We start from the raw sequence: 19,802 nt of genomic DNA on the forward strand, positions 1-19,802 counted from the left end.
CCGGGTGGTCCATCCAGTTTTATTCTTGTAGCAGTTTGATACAATGGAGTGGCTTGCTAGGCCATTTCAGAGGGCAGTTAAGAGTCAGCCACATTGCTGTGGACCTGGAGTCACATGTAGGCCAGGCCGGGTAAGGACGGCCGATTTTCTTCCCGAAAGGACATTAGTGAACCGGTTGGGTTTTTACAACAATCGATAGTTTCATGGTCATTAACTGAACTCCTGGTGGGATTTGAACTCGTCTCTGGATTATTAGTCCAGACCTCTAGATTACTAGTCCAGTAACAACCACTGCTGCCATACTCGGTCTGTGCCGATGTTTATGCTCCATACGAACCTCCTCCCACTCTACTTCATCTTGTGCTATCTGCATATCCTTCTATTCCTTGCTCCCTCTTGTTTATCTAGCTTCCCCTTAAATGCATCGATGCTCTTCGCCTCAACTACTGCTTTATGGTAGAAAGTTCCTCGTTCTAACCACCCTCTGGGTAAAGAAGCTGGGTTTTTACAACAGTCCGACTGCTTTGTGGTCATTTTTATTGCTGCTGTGGCGGTTCCACCGGGTGTCCCTTACATATATAGGAACATAACATAAGAACATATGCATAAGAACTGCTGCACAATAGAGAGCATCCTGACAAACTGTATCATGGTATGGCAGCTGTAGCTACTATGACCGGAAAGCCCTGCAGCGGGTAGTCAAAACTGCCCAACACATTACCGGCACCCGGCTACCGACCATAGAGCACATATACCAGAAACGCTGTTTACGGAGGTCACGGTCCATCATCAAAGACCCTACCCACCCCAGCCACAGTCTGTTTGCCCTCCTGCCATCTGGGAGACGCTACAGATGCATTCGCACCCGTACGACCAGATTTAGGAACGGCTTCTTTCCCAGGGCTGTCATCCTACTGAACTCCACAAATAAACTCTAAAGCCTGCACATCTGCCAATGCACTTTATTATGGTTATGTTTATGTTAATGTATTACAAGCCAAATGTATGTTGAATGTTTAAATGTCTTAATCTAAATGTACACTCTCTCTGGAGCCGCAAGCCTACATTTCGTTGTACTGCACTTGTGCACTAACAATGACAAAAGTTGATTTGATTTGAACTAGGAGCAGGAGTAGGCCATACGGCCCCTCGGGCCTGCTCTGCCATTCAATAGGATCATGGCTGATCTGAATCTAGACTCACTTCCCTGCCCTCTCCCCGTAACCCCTAATTCCCTTATCTGCTAGGAAAATGTCTATCTCCATTTTAAATTTATTTAATGTTGCAGCTTCCGCAGCTCTCTGGGGTAGCAAATTCCATAGATTTACTACCCTCTGAGTGAAGAAGTTTCTCCTCATCTCAGTTTTGAAAGGGCAGCCCCTTATTCTAAGATTATGCCCCCTAGTTCTAGTCTCACCGCATCCACCCGATCAAGCCCCCTCACAATCTTCTATGTTTCGATAAGATCGCCTCTCATTCTTCTGAACTCCAATGAGTAGAGTCCCAACCTACTCAACCTTTCCTCATACGTCAACCCCCTCATCTCTGGAATCAACTGAGTGAACCTTCTCTGAACCGCCTCGAGAGCAAGTATATCTTTTCTTAAATATGGAAACCAAAACTGCACGTGGTATTCCCGGTGTGGCCTCACCAATACCCTGTATAACTGCAGCAAGACTTCCCTGTACATAACTCACTTTAACCTAACTGTGTATATTACTTACCTGTTTGGGCCGTTGCCCCTTTAAGACGCGCGCTGACGTCACGTCACTTATCACGTGACGCACCTAAGCGCGTCGGCCACCGGCCTAGTTCGGCCGTCCGCTCCCTCGACGGTCGCAATGGCCAGCCTCAGTGCTGGGTGCCTCTCGCGCTCGCGACTTCAGCCGCAATGGCCAGCCTCGGTGCCGGGTAGATGCATCGACGTATCGGCACGGGTCACGTGACCGCCCCAAGCGCGGGCGAACGCACTGACGTCACGACGCGGTCACGTGATGCCCAAAGCGTGGGAAAACGCAGCCGAGCGTGATGACGTCATCACGCTATCCAGAGGACTGCGGACTCTGTCCTCGTAGTGTCCCCACTGGGGAAAGACCTGCTCTACGGTGCTCCTGCAACCAACTCACTTACCTGATGTATTTTGTCTGCTTCCTGCATTATTTATTGTTCTCCTGAAGTCGAACTCGATTATTTAGTAGGCATTCGTCCAATACCTGCTGAGGTCAACCCGAATTCCTACACTGCTATTTTTTTGTATTTTCGGGTTTCTTTCAAATTGAAACGGTGAGGTTAGGCATTAAATTGCTTGCAGGCCAAACAATCGAAGGTGAAATTAAGAGGTTGAATTTTGCGATTGCGTATATGTTCGATTGTAAAGCAACTCGCAATCAAAAAAATTACATTAGTTTGTTGAATGCCATCAGCATTTACCTTGACATGTGCTAAATGATGTCGTTATGATTGATCAATTTGCCCAGTTGAATCAATAAATTGTGCTGATATCAGTGTTTCTGTGAACTGTGCCTAAATAAATAATTGATCGTTACATTCGTCAGTCCTGCTGCCGCTGAATTGACTCTAATCTTTCAGTCCGGCTGTGTACAGCAATCGGCAGAACAATAGGTACATGGAAGGTTGATCTGTTGGGCTGAGCTTCAGTGGGGGAAAATAACAGAACCTGGAATAATTGGCGGGATCATTCAATAATTGTGCATGAGCTTTCTTAAGATTTTAGTGGCTTTTTGTGGGGGTGGGGAGGTGGGCGGGCAGGAATGTGGAACTGCAGTCTGCGACATGGAGGTTTTAGCATTGCAGCAGGATTGCTGCTCTACCTGGAAGAAATAACATTTTTGTTTTAACTTTTTTTAATATCCCACGGATGCAGTGCCATTTTAAGTTTTTTTTTCCCTATTGATTCTACGCTTAGAGCAAGTGCATTTGATGTCATTTCAGCTGCAGCAGCCCATGATGGTTCACATCTCCACTCTCCATCTGTCGACAGGTTTGACAGTGTATTTGAGCTGTACTTTGCTTACTTTTGAACGCGATCCGAGCAAATGATCTACCATAATATAATAGCAAAATACAGGAAACTTTGTTATCCGGAGGCTAAATGTCCGGCAAGCTCGAGCCACCGGCAAAAATCAGGAGCCGTTTTGTTCGTTTTTTTTTTCTTCTCGTGGCTTTTTTTTTCCCAACAAGTCAGGCTCTGCAAAGTCTCTCTGAAGCTGTTGCTAAGTGACAGAGACGCTTCCAAGGTACGGCAGACTGTTTAGAAGCTGTTGCTAAGCAACAGTGTTTGTTGCCAGATACTGCTTCAACATTAACGCTGGTTTGTCCGGCAGTTTTGAGGGAACAGCAACAGCTCGGTGCCGGATAGTACAAAGTTTCCTGTACTGCGGATGCTAGAAATCTGAAATAACAACAGAAACTGCTGGAAATACTCAGCAGGCCAGGCAGCATCTGTGGAGAGAGAAACCGAGTTAACGTTTCAGGTCTGGGAACCTTCATCAGAACTGGAAAAAGCTGGAAATGTAACATATTAAGCAGGTGCAGAGACAGGGGGGGGGTGGTTAGGAGGGGAGGAAGGAGTTGAAACAACATACTGTGAAAATGTTGCAAATGGGAATGGCAAAATCATACTGCATGAAAAATGATCTACCAGTTGTGTTTGAAGCTGTACTGTGAGCACCGTCCATTCCTGCAGTGTAAATGGGCTGCTTAGTGCAAGTTACTTCCCCTCCAATTTCCTATCCTATCCCTTGCTCTTGTCTGGCTGTGTGTTTCATAACATAAGAATTGGGAGCAGGAGTCGGCCATACAGTCCCTCGAGCCTGCTCCGCCATTCAATAAGATCCTGGCTGATCTTCGACCTCAACTCCACTTTCCTGCACTCTCCCCAGATCCCTTGATTCCCCTAAAGTCGAAAAATCTATCGATCTCAGCCTTGAATATACTCCAAGATTCAGCATCCACAGCCCTTTGGGTAGCGAATTCCAAAGATTTACAACCCTTTTGAGTGAAGAAATTCCTCCTCATCGCAATCTTCAATGGCCGACCCCTTCTCCTGAGACTATGCCCCCCAGTTCTAGACTCTGCAGCCAGGGGAAACAACCTCTCAGCATCTACCCTGTCAATCCCCCTCAGAATCTTGTATGATTCAATGAGATCCCCTCTTCAGTTTTCTAAACTCCAGAGAGTATAGGCCCAATCTACACAACCTCTCATCATAGGACAGCCCTCTCAGCCCAGGAATCAATCTAGTGAATCTTCATTGCACCGCCTCCAAGGCAAGTATATCCTTCCTCGGATAAGGAGACCAGAACTGTGCCCAGTACTCCAGGTGTGGTCTCACCAAGGCCCTGTACAATTGTAGCAAGACTTCCTTACTCTTATACTCCAACCCCTTGCAATAAAGGCCAACATGCCATTGTCTTCCTAATCGCTTGCTGTACCTGCAGGCTAGCTCTGTTTCCTGTAATGAGGACTCCTCAATCTCTCTGAACACCAACATTTAATAGTTTCTCACCATTTAAAGAAAAAAATCTCTTTTTCTATTCTTCCTACAAGTGAATAACCTCACATTTCCCCACATTATACTCCATCTGCCACCTTATTGCCCACTCACTCAGTCTATCTATATCCCTTTGCAGACTCTGTGTCCTCCTGACAGCTTAGTATCCCACCTAGCTTTGTATCATCAGCAAACTTGGATATATTGTACTCGGTCCCTTCATTTAGGTCTTTAATATAGATTGTAAATATCTAAGGCCCTGATCCTTGCGGCACCCCACTAGTTACAGCCTGCCAACCAGAAAATGACTTGTTTATCCCTACTCTGTTTTCTGTCCGTTAACCAATCCTCTATCCATGCTAATATATTACCCCCAACCCCATGAGCCCTTAGCTTGTGTAGCAACCTTTTATGTGGCACCTTATCGAATGCCTTTTGGAAATCCAAATATACTACATCCATTGGTTCCTCTTTATCTACCCTGCTAGGTACATCCTCAAAACTCTAATAAATTTGTTAAACACAATTTCACTTTCATAAAACCATGTTGACTCTGCCTAATCATATGATTTTCCAGCATTATCCTGACGACTGATGTCCGGCTAACTGGTTGGCAAAGTGTGCATAAGGGGTACAGTTAGAATTTAACTCTTTAAAACCATGCAGCTTCCCATTGCTTTTCAGCCCGTACCATCCTGCCTGTTATGGCATTGACTTGCGGAGTTGTCTGAAACCAAGTGGGAAGAATCTCAGCTGCCCGTGTTTGGTCTGCCCCTTCAGATCCCATCAATGAACCAAGCTGGCAGTTAACTAACAGTACTGCTTTGGTGCACTAACACAGTGCCTAGCTGCAGTCTCACACGGCCAAGTCTGCCGCAGAGCAGTGATTTATTTCCCATCTTCAATTGTCAGGCACGTCATCTTGGAGTCAAATTGATCAAACCCAAGAGACCTATCTTATTTCCTAATTGTAGAGGGTAGTGTACGTCACCAAATGGTGCATTGCTCACTCGGGAGGATAGAGGCTTGGTGAGCTTGTACTGGCGATTGATTGAAGTGCCCTGGAAAGTTTTACTACATTAAAGATGCTATCTCCGATTCCACAGGAGAGTATTCATGAAGTTTGGGCCAATAGCTGGGTGTGAGCATGACATCATACAATGGAGGAATGCATTCTGGGGTGCAAAATGGATTTGAAGCTACATTAGTATTTCTGTCAGAAAGGTGCTGACTGAGCCAGCAGTGTCTGTCAAAATAAGCTTCCATACCAATCCAGGAGGATGCCTGCTCTTTCCCAGAGGGCAGCAGAAGCTCAAGAACTACTCCGACTTGCAGCAACAAGTCAGTCTGGAAAATGCCTACTTTTAAGCAGTTCCTCTGTGTAATTCACCAAGTTATCTAGTGCAGTGAGCCCTACCTCCCATTTATACCGTGGGTAGAGTGAACTATTGAGGGCTTCCATACTCTTTCACCAAGTGATTTTCTTGTTGGCAAGTCCTCTGGTTTGCATTGGGTGTGCCCAGTCCTGTCACTAGGCATGTGGCTGTTTCTCCATATCTAGGAACGCACAAACTCTTTGCCACAATTATTGGATCCTTTTGGATTGTCTGGGATGCAACCAAAGCTGTTTCTCATTGGCACTGCTCTGTCTCACACATGTTCCAGTGTTCTAGCATGGGGGGGATGGCGAGGGAGTGGGGTGGGGGTGTGAAGGGCAGAGGATGACTACCCTTTTCTAACCCTTCCTCCTTTCCCAGCCAGTGTCAACCATTCTCTGTTGTTGATTGACTGTGTACTTCTGACCTTGGTGGTGTCTGGGACTTTGGGCCCCAGCCGTTTACAGCGTTTTTTTCCCCATTAAAATCCTCAGTGCAGATTTGTTCAGTTGCTGTTTAATTTGAAGTAGTTAATGCTCCCTTCTTGATATTTTATCTGGAGCCATTCAATGTCTGTCAGTCATTTTAAGAGAGCTGCATGCTGGAATCGTTCATGACTGGTAAAATTGGTAATGCAGTGCAACTGTTGACCGTCTGAAATGAAATTCCAACTCTGACTCGCTGAATCTTCAGAGGAGTGGCCCTTTTGTGATATTACCAGGGTTGCCATTTTGAAGACTGACGAGCTCCTCAATGTGTCTGGCCTTTGTTTGGAGCTCCTCAATGTGTCTGGCCTTTGTCTGGAGCTCCTCGATGTGTCTGGCCTGTTTTGAGCTCCTGTGCTGAGATCACTGTCATTTCAGGTAATTGGTTCTGGGAGGAATTGATTCTCTAGATTTTGAAATGCATTTTAGAAATTTTTTTGAAGGATGGAGGTGGACAGTGGCCCCTTCTTAACTTGAAATGTTTAATATTAAATTGTTCATTAGCTGTTTTGCCCGTGATGGCACTGAGGGATGCAAGTTCCTGTTTCATTACTGTCGTGCATGAAACTGCAGGGGAAGTTAAAGGAACTTTCTGACCAAAAACTTCATTACTGGGAATGGGTGAGTTCACAGAAGTCCCAAGCTTCTAAATCGGAAATGTGCCCCTTGTGGATACCACCGTGAATATTTTGATCTTTATGTGGGCAACTTGCTTCTTGAGGAGCCAATGTAACAAAAAGCGGACTCGGCCCTTGTTTCCCCTCCCTCTCCGATGGTCTTCCTGAGTTGCGAAGGCGAACTGACCAGATGTGTGCACTCCTGCTGTTCATGTCAATACACTATCGGGAATCTGGTGCTCTTTTGTGTAACTAGCAATGTTTGGGTTGCTGCTGTGTTCAAAGAGGCTGAATCGACCTGTCTGGCTACAGAGCTTGCTATTCCCCACTGAGGGGCCTTATTAAAAAAAAACTGATCTCATTGACTGAGATTTAAGTTGTAAGCTTGTACATGTTAAAGTTCATACCAGAACAAGGCATCCATGCTCTGGAGTCAAATCAAGAATGATGCTAATTCCAAGTATTGGCACTGTTTTTCTTTGCTTTCTGTCAAATGATTGCACTCTGTTGATGTCCTTTAGCTGTGATGAAGGGCTGAATTCTATTGTGCAGTATGTTGGTACCTCGGCACTGCAGTAGCTGGGAGCGTGTGGCGTGGAAATTCCGAATCCGAGTTTGGTGTCATTGAATGCCGGTGGATTCTTTTGGGTTGTCTAGGATCGAACCACTGCTGCTTCGCAGAGAATAACTGACCTGTACATTTTTAACTCTTCCCTCTTTCCCAGCCCATGCCACCTACTCGCTATTGATTGACCGAATGTACCTTTGACCTTGTTGGCATCTGGCACGTTCGGCTTGGGCCTTTTGCAGTTTTCTCCATTTAACAAAAAAGGGTTCAGATTCCTCAATGTGGAGTTGTTGTTTTATTTTTGGCTGTGAATGCTCGCCTCTTGCAGCAGTCTGCTGAGCTCATCCGCCTTCAAAATGGCAACCCTGGCAATATCACAAGAGGGCCACTCTTCAGAAGACTCATTGGCCTAGAAATTCACTATGGCCCCGCCAGCTGGCTAGCGCCCAAAAGTTAGCGCTGGGCGGGGAGCCATTTGCGATCGTCAGATATTCAGTTTTTGTGCCCCAATTCGGAACTGGGCGCTATTCCAGGGTGTGCCCGCCTCCGCTTGGGGCGCTGAAACTGAATTTTGGCGCCGCTGCGCCAGCCGCTGCGGAGCGGCAGGCTGCGGTACTGCAGGCCTCCTCCTTCTCTTAAGGGGGAGCTGCCTGCAACGAGGAGATCGCCGCTGGATAGTGCCGGCAAATGAGCCCGGCACCACGGAAAAGTGCCGGGTTCGCGGAAAGCAGCCGGCAATGCCGCGGGGGGTGGGGTGGAGGAGGCCGGGGAAGGAGGTGCGGGCAGGCGGCCGCCGAAAAAGCGGCCGGCCGCACCTCCACCTTAAAGTGCCCCACTTAGGCAACAGTACGGCCCCGTTTTCTGGTCGCTGTTTGCGGCCGCTGCGGAGGAGGCGGCCGCAACTAAATATGGGGATCTGGGCGGAACCGGGGCACTGCGCACACCGATAACGTCATCGGTGCCGGCGCAGCGCTAACGGCTACCGCCGCCAATACCGCTGCGCTGAATATCAGCGCAAACTCCTTTTTGGCGCAGAAGCCCTCTTTAGGCGGCAACTGGCCGCAAAGCTGGCAGCGCCTTAATGAATTTCTAGGCCATTGAGTCAGAGTTGGAATTTCGGCTGCGATTTTGCAAATGGATGCGGCTTGTGAGCAGGTCAACTGGTTTCCGGGTTCCAGTCCCGCCCCCCAACTGCATCCGGCCCACGGACGTGATTTTACATCGATTGGCCTTGTTAAGTCCGCCCTGTGAGCTTGCCGGCCAATTAAGAGGAAGCAGTCAAATGACGTAATTTGATGACGCGTCATCTGCTGGTTTTCTTAAAGGGACCACGCACAATTTTTCTTTGACAGCTGATTTCTCAGTGTTTGACAGCATTGAGGTGCTGCAAGCACGGGCAATGACTGTTCACAGGTGAGCTCTTGCACCCAGGCTCTCCAGTGATTCCCTCCTTAGGCTAGAACAGATGGCAGCTGCAGGTGAGGTTTCAGAAGCGATCTGTCACTGGTGAGAGAGGTTCTCCCAATGAGGTGGGACTGGACAGCCAATTCTAAACTTGTTACCTACAGAAAAGTGTAAATGCATTAAAAATGATTTTCCCCAACATTATCATACCTCTGAAACACACCAGTGGATCCTTCACACCACTTCTGCAGCTGCCATCAATCCAGAAACATTACAGCAGACTCGCAACATGCCACACTTACCTGGCGTGGTGCCCGGACGTCGGGGAACCGGAGGCAGAAGCGGAAAAATGAAAAAGAGCCTGTTAACAAGTATCAAGTACCTGTTAACGGGCAGGTAAGTAGCTATAATCCTCTTCCTGCTGCTAGGTGTTGGGTCCATGCGCAAATCGGGGACCCGACACTTGGGAAAATTGATTGGAGGCGGGTTGACAGTGGATTTCCTACCCGCTGTCTATCTTTGTGATTTTTGACAGCGGTCCCACCTCCAATCCCGCTCTCTGAGCGCCAGCAAAATTCTGGCCTTCATTTTCAAATGTCCTACTAGATCACTGATTTTTTTTTTACCAGTAATACCAAATGACCGCATACCTATTCTGCTGGTTTTTAATGCCTACTTTGGAAAAGTGTAGTGTAAGTATTTTTATAAATAAGTCTTCAGAAACATTTTAAATGGTTAGATATTTTCTAGAAAGACTTCAGATTTTTGGTTGAGTTAGGCACAGTTTTTGCCATAACTTGCCCAGAAGGCGTAAGCTTTCTCCAGTTGCATAGCTGCCAGTAACTAGTATTGTAACTTTACACGTGACTGGCTTCCTTGGTGCACCTATGACCCGGGTAACTTGCTAATTCATTGACTAAGTATCTAATTTGATCTCTCTATTTCTTACAGACCATGCTAGCAGCACGATGTCCAACAGATGAGTTGTCGTTGACCAACTGTGCTGTTGTGAATGAAAAGGATTTCCAGACTGGCCAGTACGTACATTCTTTGTTAAACATTTGTGTGCATATTTGCAAGAATGTTCCAAAGCTAGGCAATTTCTTGGACAGCGAGTAATTAATATAATATTTTTGTATAGCATGAGTACAGTTCCAATAATTTGGATGTTGAAAAGGACCCATTAGTGCAGTGAGGAAGGTAGGATGGTGAGTGTCTCCAGCGATTCAAAATGTCGGCATTCTTGCTTGTCTAGGGAGTACAGGTGGGTTGATGTTTTGTCTTCATCTCTGGGCCCTTGGTTCAAATCAAGCTGAAACCGACTGGAATAAATTCCCATATCTGCTGGTTGTAAGGGTCCTGTGCGAAAGGAGTTCTGGTGTTAACCTGATCCACAAAGAGGCTGAGCCCCGAGCAGTTAAGTTGGCTGCTGTGGAAATCGAGACTGCTGTGCTGCTGGAGGTGAGAGGTTGCCCACGGGGATTTAATGGGTTAGGGCGTGTTATTGAGGCCAAGCAGCAGTTTATTTTACCCTGGGCTATGTTGCCTTTGACCTCGAGTGCTTGATGTAGACATTGGGTGCTAAAAGTGGGCACAGAGCCCCTCGGCTTCATCACAAATTTCACCTTTTTAAAGTGGAGAAGGGGGAAAGAGCAAGAGAGGAGCCAAAACATATGTTCATCAGTCCTTTTGTTCTTATCCCACCGTTTGTATCCAGGCTACTGTTTTGAGTGTTGACCAATACCAGGCTGTAGATGGTGATTCAAAATGTTGAGTTTTCCTTTTGGTTTCCCCATTCGCCACCCCCCCCCCCCCCCCCCCACCTCCCAAATACCTTGAACGTTCAAGGATTTCTGAAGATCTTGAACCATTCTGCAACAGCCAATCTGTCTGAGTAACTTGATGTAGAAATTTGGTGGGTAGAGGAGGAACAGGGAAGGGAAATTAGACATGTTTGTTTCAGCATGTGTCCCAGATATTACATAACCTGCTGCCCCTCCTGTTCAACCTCCGTCTTAATCTGTGTAGTAATAATTCCAGTACTTGAAATAACAACACTCAGAAGCTGCTTATTTGGAAAGAATTAGATCTTGAAAGGCATGCTGGGGCACTATTGGGATACAGTGGTTTCAAGCAGTGTTTACAGTTCCCTCTTGGTAGTATATTTTGGTTCGGCAATATATTGGCTGCTTAGCATGTAATTAGTTGGATGGGAAAACCTTTTATCTGCATGGCTCATTAAACTCTGTTGCAAAGCAGTAACAATCTGGGTAAAGCACTGATTTCTGCAGCTGCAGCATCTGAAAGCTGCAGAGAGCAGCAACAAGTTGCATTTATACTGAGCAGGAAAGTTCGTGAAAGGCATGAAGCTCCACAATCACACGATGGTTATGCAGTGGCAGCAACAAAGCTGCTTCATCTGCATAAGGTTTGCAAATCAACAGTTTACACAGAATGTCCGGCACAGAAACAGGCTATTTGGTCCAACTGGTTTGTGCTCTAGGAGCCTCCATCCAACCCTCTTCATCTAACCCAATCAGCAGAATGTTCTATTCCTTTCTCCCTCATACTTGTATAGCTTCCACTTAAATGTATCTGTGCTACAAGAGGTAGTTGAGGTGAATAGAGTCATAATGGCACAGAAGGAGGCCATTCAGCCCATCGAGTCTGTGCCGGCTCTCTGTAGCGCAATCCAGTCAGTCCCATTCCCCTGCTCTATCCCCGTAGCCCTGCAAGCTTATTTCCCTCAAGTGCCTATCCAGTCTCCCCTTGAAAACATTGAGAGTCTCCGCTTCCACCAGCAGCGAGTTCCAGGTCATCACCACTCGCTGTGTTTATTTTATAAAAAAAAAAAAAAAAGTTTTGACTCGCGTTCCCCCCGCCGTATCTCTTGCCCAAAACCTTAAATCTGTGTCCCCTAGCCCTTGTACCATCAACTAGTGGGAACAGCCTATCCAAACCTGTTATAATCTTGTACACTTCTATCAAATCACCCCTCGACCTCCTTTGCTCTCATGAAAACAAATCCAGCTTCTCCAACCTGTCCTTGTAGCTAAGATCCCCCATCCCCAGAACCATTCTGGTAAATCTCCTCTGCACCCTCTCGAGTGCCTTCGCATCCTTCCTAAAGTGTGGAGACCAGAACTGGACGCACAGACTAACTGCTTAATAATTTTAATAAGTTTAATAACTGAAACCAGGCTGTTAGAGCCCAGCTTTTGATTGCAGTTCTGCGGTCAATTCTATCGGAGGCAGCTATTAATCAATACTCCAAGAGCTGACTCTCCTGAACCTGTGCAAAATTGGTTTGAATTCTGTTGTGTTGTGCCATCAATACCGAAGGGCTAAAATTAAGCAGTTTTTTTTCTTTAATCCAGACGACTATGGTCTGGTATGTTGGACAACAGCTGCAGACTTGAACCACTCCTGCTGCTGTCTGAATTTTGGACTTGCCTAAAGGTAGTACCCTAGATCCACAGACACCATACACATAGCTGTTTGAGCCAAGCAGCCTTGCTTCTGTTTACCTTCTAGTTTGACTGCTACAAGTAAAAGTAATGATGGGTTGAAGTGCAGGTCAGCTCAGGTCAGCTTGCTTGGCTGGAGCAGGCTGTGAAATCAATAGTTTCATTTACTAGACACCAACCATGTAAAAGGTAGAGGCAAGAATCTTCTGAAGAGGTCTGCTCTCTTGAGGAAGCTCGTCACTTGCTATTTCACCTGCCGGAGGTCCAGAAATTACGATTAACTTGCCTGCAAGATTTTTTGGGGGGAATATTGCACATCTCACTGTCTGGTCTAGTTAAAATGAGCCATGAGGTGCAAAGCTATTTTTAATGTAAAGGTAAAATGTGCATAAACCCTGTTCACAGACATCTGCGCTTGCATTAGCACCCCTTGTGTTGTGTGTTCATGTATTTTTTAGTGGTTGTGCAATTTTCTTGCCATTCTCGCCCTTTTTTTTTGTTCCCCACTTTGAGTGTCCAGCTTGGCCAGAAATTGACCAGCTCCCAGCTTTTGTTGTTGGAAGATTGGTCGCAGAGTAGCGTGCCGGAGTGTCACGGGGTTTTCTTTGTGAGAAAGCATCTGGCTTCTGTTTGGCACCTCCTCCACAGTGACACAGCTGGGATCAGGAATGTAGCTTGTTATAATTGTGGGTGTAAACCATTGATGGCTTAGTGTATCAGGACTGCGAACTTCAAACTTTTTTTTTTTTAAAGTAAATTGCATTCTAAAATCTTAGGATAATTGGTAACTTTTAAAAATGAGAATTTTTAAAATTTCATTGGCCTATACACATTTATTGCAGTTTTTTCTACACACTGGATGCAGTTTTGAAGTTTCTATAACTGCAGGGTTGTGGCCGGTGAGTTAGGTTCAATTTAGTAAACTAATGTAAAGCCTGTCATCCCTGGTCTCGCCTTAATGAATCTCTTCTGCACCCTCTCCACGTTCTTGACATTCTTCCTAAAGCAAGGCACCTAAAACTAAATATATTGGGTGAAGGTTAAGAGGAGATCTGATGGAAGTCTTCAAAATTATGAAGTGTTTTGATGCGATAAATAGGGGAAAAAGTATTTCCACTGGCCAGTGAGTCGGTAACTAAATTTGAGATGAAAGAAAGCCCGACATTTCTACAGCGCCTTCCACGACCACTGGACGTCGCAAAGTGTTTTACAGCCAATGAAGTACTCCTTTTTTGGGAGTGTAATCACTGTTGTAATGTGGGAAACCCAGCAGCCAATTTGTGCGCAGCAAGGTCCCACAAACAGCAATGTGATAATGACCAGATAATCTGTTTTAGTGATGTTGATTGAGGGATAAATATTGGCCAGGACACCGGGGAGAACTCCCCTGCTCCTCTTCGAAATAGTGTCATGGGATCTTTCATGCCCCCACCTGAGGAGAGCAGACGGGGCCTCAGTTTAACGTCTCATCCGAAAGACGGCACCTCCGACAGTGCGGCACTCCCTCAGTACCGCACTGGAGTGTCCGCCTAGATTTTTATGCTCAAGTCCCACATGATCACCAAAAGAACGAAGTGGGAGGTTAGGAGATTTTTGTTACGCAGAGGGTTGTTACATGAGGATATGGAATGCTCCAGCAGCAGTCATAGACGTCGAATCCTTAATCTTTACAAAGAAAGTGGATAAATATTTGAAAACTTTAAAAGCATATTGAAACATAGAAGATAGGAGCAGGAGTAGGCCATTCAGCCCCTCGAGCCTGCTCCACCATTCAATGCGATCATGGCTGATCATCCAAATTCAGTACCCGGTCCCTGCTTTCTCCCCATATCCCTTGATCCCTTTAGCCTTAAATATATCTAACTCCTTCTTGAATATATTTAGTGAATTGGCTTCTACTGCCTTCTGTGGTAGAGGTTCACCACTCTCTGGGTGAAGAAATTCCTCCTCATTTCTGTCCTAAATGGCCTACCCCTTATCCTTAGACTGTGACCCCTGGTTCTGGACTCCCCGACCATCGGGAACATCCTTCCTGCATCTAGTCTGTCTAGTCCTGTCAGAATTTTATAAGTTTCAATGCGATCCCCTCTCACTCTTCTAAATTCCAGCAAGTACAAGCCCAATCATCCCTGTTAGGTCCATGTATCTTAATGTTGTGTCCTTCAATAATCAGACAACAGACTGCAGGGAACGATTCAACAGGGGTTTACTGAATGAGGGTTACTCTAGAACTAACTGTACAGATCGCTACTCAGGGTTTATATACAGGTGTGGTCACTGCCGGTACTACAGTATACATGAGCTGTAGAAAGTAGTTCCCCCCCCCTTAAAGGTACATACATTACAATTCCTCCCCTTTTTAGATTAACAGTACCATAACATTCATTTAACAATTAAATATCAAACTAATTACAATGAACACTTTTAACATGCAACATTAGCTGAAAATAGTCTATTATAAATTCAGTCTTTGGGGAGGCTTCCTGATCCTTTCTGGATAGTGCCTTTCCCGAGTGTCTTGCTCTTGGTGCGGAGGCGATTCTGGCCCCCTGTCGTCGGTTGGTTCATCAGCTTCCGATGCTACTGTTTCTGGGGTAGATGCTACCTGTACGTCGGGTTCATCACCAGGTACGTATGGGCGAGGCATGGGGTTGACTTGTTCCTGTGACTCTAGGATCTGGTCAGCATGGCGTCTCGCGATGCTCTCCCCAACGTCCACTGTGTACATTAGTGGGCCCTGCCGTGTGCATATCGTTCCTGGCTGCCATTTTTCTGTTCGGTAGTCGCAGGCCAAGACTGGTTGCCCTACAGTGAAGCTCCTTGTTGGCTTCTCGTGGATGTGCTGGAATTGCTTACTCTCAACATCTCTTCGTACGTTTGGTCTGAGCAAATCCAGGCGAGATCTTAACCTTCGGTTAAAGAACATCATGGCCGGGGCCTGGTTGGTGACTGCATGTGTCTCATTTCTGTAGGCTAACAGGAAATTGTCCACCTTCTGCTGCAGTGGAATGTTGTCATCGCACATGGCCTTTACTGCTTTTTTAAAGGTTTGTACGAACCTCTCAGCCAATCCATTTGTGGCTGGATGATACGGGGCGGATGTGTAATGCCTTACCCCATTCCTTTTCATAAATCTTCGAAACTCTTCGGACACAAACTGTGGTCCGTTATCAGAGCAAATCTGCTCTGGCAAGCCGTTCCTGGCAAAAATGGTCCGTAGGACTGCAATAGTTTTCTCTGTGGTGGTGGAGGACATTTTGATCACCTCAGGCCATTTCAAGTGCGCATTCATGGCTATTAAAAACATTGAGTCCATGAATGGACCAGCAAAATCAATATGCACCCGTTGCCATGGAGATGAGGGCCACTCCCATGGGTGTCGAGGGGCATGTGGTGGTGCATTTTGGACCTTCTGGCATCCTGAGCAGCTCTTTGTCAGGTCCTCGATTTTGCTGATCAATCCCCGGCCACCACACATAAGCCCTAGCAAGGCTTTTCATTTCCACCCTTCCCAGATGACCTTCGTGAAGCTCATTGAGCACTCTCTCCCTTAACGTGGGTGGAATTACCACTCGGGATCCACACATCAAGGTCCCCTGGCATACTGACAGCTGTTCTCTTCTGGATGAGAATGCTGGCAACAGTGAGTCGCCATGTGCTGGCCATCCCTTCACCGTCAAATCATATACCCGAGACAGTGTCGGGTCATTTCGGGTCTCCTTCTCTATACCAGTGTTAGTTACTGGCAAGCATTCAATTATAGTTGAATGAAATATTTCGACAGGATCCACTGCTGGTGCTTCCTCTGCAGTAGGCAGTGGCAGGCGTGATAGCCCATCAGCGTTTCCATGCTGTTTCGTGCCCTTATACTCAATTTCATATTGGTGCGCCCCTAGAAAAAGGGACCATCTTTGTAGCCGTTGCGCAGTCATCACCGGAATGCCCTTCTTTGGATTAAAGATGGAGACGAGTGGTTGGTGGTCAGTCAGCAAGGTGAACTTCTGCCTGTGCAGATAGTGATTGAACTTTTTCACTCCCCACAGTAGGCTGAGGGCCTCCCTGTCAATCTGGGCGTAGTTACGCTCGGCTGAGGTTAGTGATTGTGACGCCAAGGCTATTGGCCTCTGAGCCGTCCGAGAATTTGTGCGACAGCACCGCTCCAATACCGTAGGGTGACGCATCACATGCCAACCGAATTGGACATAAGAACATGGAGCAGGAGTAGGCCAATCGGCCCCTTGAGCCTGCTCCACCATTCAATAAGATCATGGCTGATCTGATCCTAACCTCAAATCTTCTATCACTCTGCATCCACCCGAACCCATGTGATCTCCCGGGAGAGGCGAGAAACCAGATAAAAGACCCAATGGCCAATTTGGGAGAAAAAAATCTGGGAAATTCCTCTCCGACACATCTAGGCGATCGAAATTCCTCCAGGAGATCACTCTGTCCCTATATTTTCTACAGTACTTACCTTCTGTAAAGGCGATCTCCACCCCAGCCAGGAACAGGAATAAACCCATCTCCTGAAATCTAACACAGAATTAGAACACAAGTAGGAGCAGAACCAGGCTACACGGCCCCTGGGCCCACTCCACTACCCACAGGGCCATGACCATTCCGAACCTAGACTCATGTCCAATTTCCTGCCCGCTCCCCGTAACCTTTAATTCCCTTTTACTTCTAGGAAACTATCTATTTCTGTTTTAAATTTATTTAATGATGTAGCTTCCACAGCTTTCTGGGGCAGCAAATTCCACAAACCTACCACCCTCTGAGTGAAGAAGTTTCTCCTCATCTCAGTTTTGAAAGAGCAGCCCCTTATTCTAAGATTATGCCCCCTAGTTCTAGTTTCACCCTTCATTGGGAACATCCTCACCGCATCCACCCGATCAAGCCCCTTCACAATCTTATATGTTTCAATAAGATCGCCTCTCATTCTTCTGAACTCCAATGAGTAGAGTCCCAATCTACTCAACCTCTCCTCATATGTCCATCCCCTCATCCCCGGGATTAACTGAGTGAACCTTCTTTGTACTGACTCGAGAGCAAGTATGTCTTTTCTTAAGTATGGACACCAAAACTGTATGCAGTATTCCAGGTGCGGTCTCACCAATACCTTGTACAACTGCAGCAATACCTCCCTGTTTTTATATTCCATCCCCCTAGCAATAAAAGCCAACATTCCATTGGCCTTCTTAATCACTTGCTGCACCTGCATACTAACTTTTTGAGTTTTGTGCACCAGGACCCCCAGATCCCTTTGTACTTCAGTACTTTCCAGTTTCTTGCCATTTAAGATAATAACTTGCTCTATGATTTTTCCTGCCAAAGTGCATAACCTCACACTTTCCAGTATTGTATTCCATCTGCCAAATCTCTGCCCACTTACTTAGCCTGTCTATCTCCCTTTGCAGGTTTTTTATGTCCTCCTCACTCACTACTTTCCCTCCCATCTTAGTATCATCTGCAAACTTTGATATGTTACACTCGGTCCCCTCCTCCAAATCGTTAATATAGATTGTAAAGAGTTGGGGACCCAGCACTGACCCCTGCGGAACACCACTGGTTGCCAATCTGAGAACGAACCATTTATCCCAACTCTCTGCTTTCTGTTAGAGAGCCAATCCTCCACCCATGCCAGAATATTACCCCCAATCCTGTGATTTCTTTTATCTTGAGCAATAATCTTTTGTGCGGCACCTTGTCAAATGCCATTTGGAAGTCTAAATACACTACGTCCACTGGTTCCCCTTTATCCACCCTGTATGTTACTTCCTGAAAAAACTCCAGCAAATTTGTCAAACATGACTTCCCCTTCATGAAACCATGCTGAGTTTGTCCTATTAAATTATGTTTATCCAAATGTCCCGTTACTGTCTCCTTAATAATGGACTCTAACATTTTACCAACCTCAGATGTTAGGCTAAACGGTCTATAGTTTCCAGCCTTCTGCCTACTACCCTTTTTAAATAAGGGTGTTACATTAGCAGTTTTCCAATCTGCCGGGACCTTTGCTGAGTCCAGGGAGTTTTGGAAAATTACCACCAATGCATCCACAATCCCTACCGCCACTTCCCTCAAGACCCTAGGATGCAAGCCATCAGGTCCAGGGGATTTATCCGCCTTGAGTCCCATTTATTTTACCAAGTACCACTTCCTTAGTGATTTTAATCGTATTTAATTCCCCCCCCCCCCCCCCCCAAGAGCCCCCTGTTTGTCCAGTGTTGGGATATTCTTAGTGTCCTCTACTGTAAAGACTGATACAAAATAATTGTTCAGTGTTTTTGCCATCTCCATGTTTCCCGGTCTCATCCTCTAAGGGACCAACATTTACTTTAGCCACCCTTTTTCTTTTTATATAACTATAAAAACTTTTGCTGTCTGTTTTTATATTTTTTGCTAATTTACTTTCATAATCTATCTTCCCTTTCTTAATCAATCTTTGTTATTTTTTGCTGTCTTTTAAAGACTTCCCAATCTTCCATCCTCCCACTAGATTTGGCTACCTTATATGCCCTTGTTTTTAGTCAGATACTATCCTTAATTACTTAGCCACGGATGGCTATCTTTTCTTTTACACCCTTTTTTCCTCAGTGGAATATATATTTTTTGGAAGTTGTAAAATAACTCCTTAAATGTACACCACTGATCATGTACCGTCTTACCCTTTAATCTATTTTCCCAATCCACTCTAATCAATTCCGCTCTCATACCTTCATAGTCTCCTTTATTCAAGCTCAGCACGCTTGTTTGAGATCCAACCTTCTCACCCTCTACTTGAATATGGAATTCAACCATGTTATGGTCACTCATTCCAAGGGGATCCTTTACTAGGACATTTTTAATTAATCCTGTCTCATTACACAGGACCAAATCTAAGGTTGCTTGCCCCCTGGTCGGTTCAGTTACATACTGCTCAAGAAACCCATCCCTAATGCACTCAATGAACTCATCCTCAAGGCTGCTCTGTCCAATTTGATTTGTCCAGTTAATATGATAATTAAAATCCCCCATAATTATAGCTGTTCCCTTATTACAAGCCTCAACTATTTCCTGATGAATACTCCGTCCAACAGAGTTGCAACTGTTCGGAGGCCTATAGACTACACCCACTAGTGTTTTTTTCCCCTTATTATTCCTTATCTCCACCCAAACTGTTTCACTATCCTGCTCCTTTGACCCAATATCATTTCTCTGTATTATAGTGATTCCTTCCTTTATTAACATAGCCACCCCACCTCCTCTCCCTTCCTGCCTGTCCTTCCTGATTGGGGATTAAACATACCAGGTTATTTAACAATCATGGTCACCCTGCAGCCATGTTTCTGTAATGGCCACAAGATCATACCCATATGTCGTTATTTGTGCA

The 19,802-nt window shown here is 45.8% G+C and overlaps 1 protein-coding gene across 1 annotated transcript in view; it reads left to right on the top strand.

Annotated features, from left to right (window-relative positions):
- The window catches only part of nsfa (N-ethylmaleimide-sensitive factor a), a 294,195-nt gene that overhangs the window by 12,861 nt on the left and 261,532 nt on the right, over nt 1-19,802 (top strand). Inside the window, exon 2 of the mRNA XM_085966605.1 lies at nt 9,915-10,000. Coding sequence (XP_085822731.1) covers nt 9,915-10,000 — 86 coding nt within the window. The remainder of the gene's footprint in view (nt 1-9,914; nt 10,001-19,802) is intronic.

Source organism: Somniosus microcephalus, chromosome 24 (genome assembly GCF_052327205.1).
Source record: "Somniosus microcephalus isolate GS21.2 chromosome 24, FLI_Smic_1.0, whole genome shotgun sequence".
NCBI classification, from domain to species: domain Eukaryota; kingdom Metazoa; phylum Chordata; class Chondrichthyes; order Squaliformes; family Somniosidae; genus Somniosus; species Somniosus microcephalus.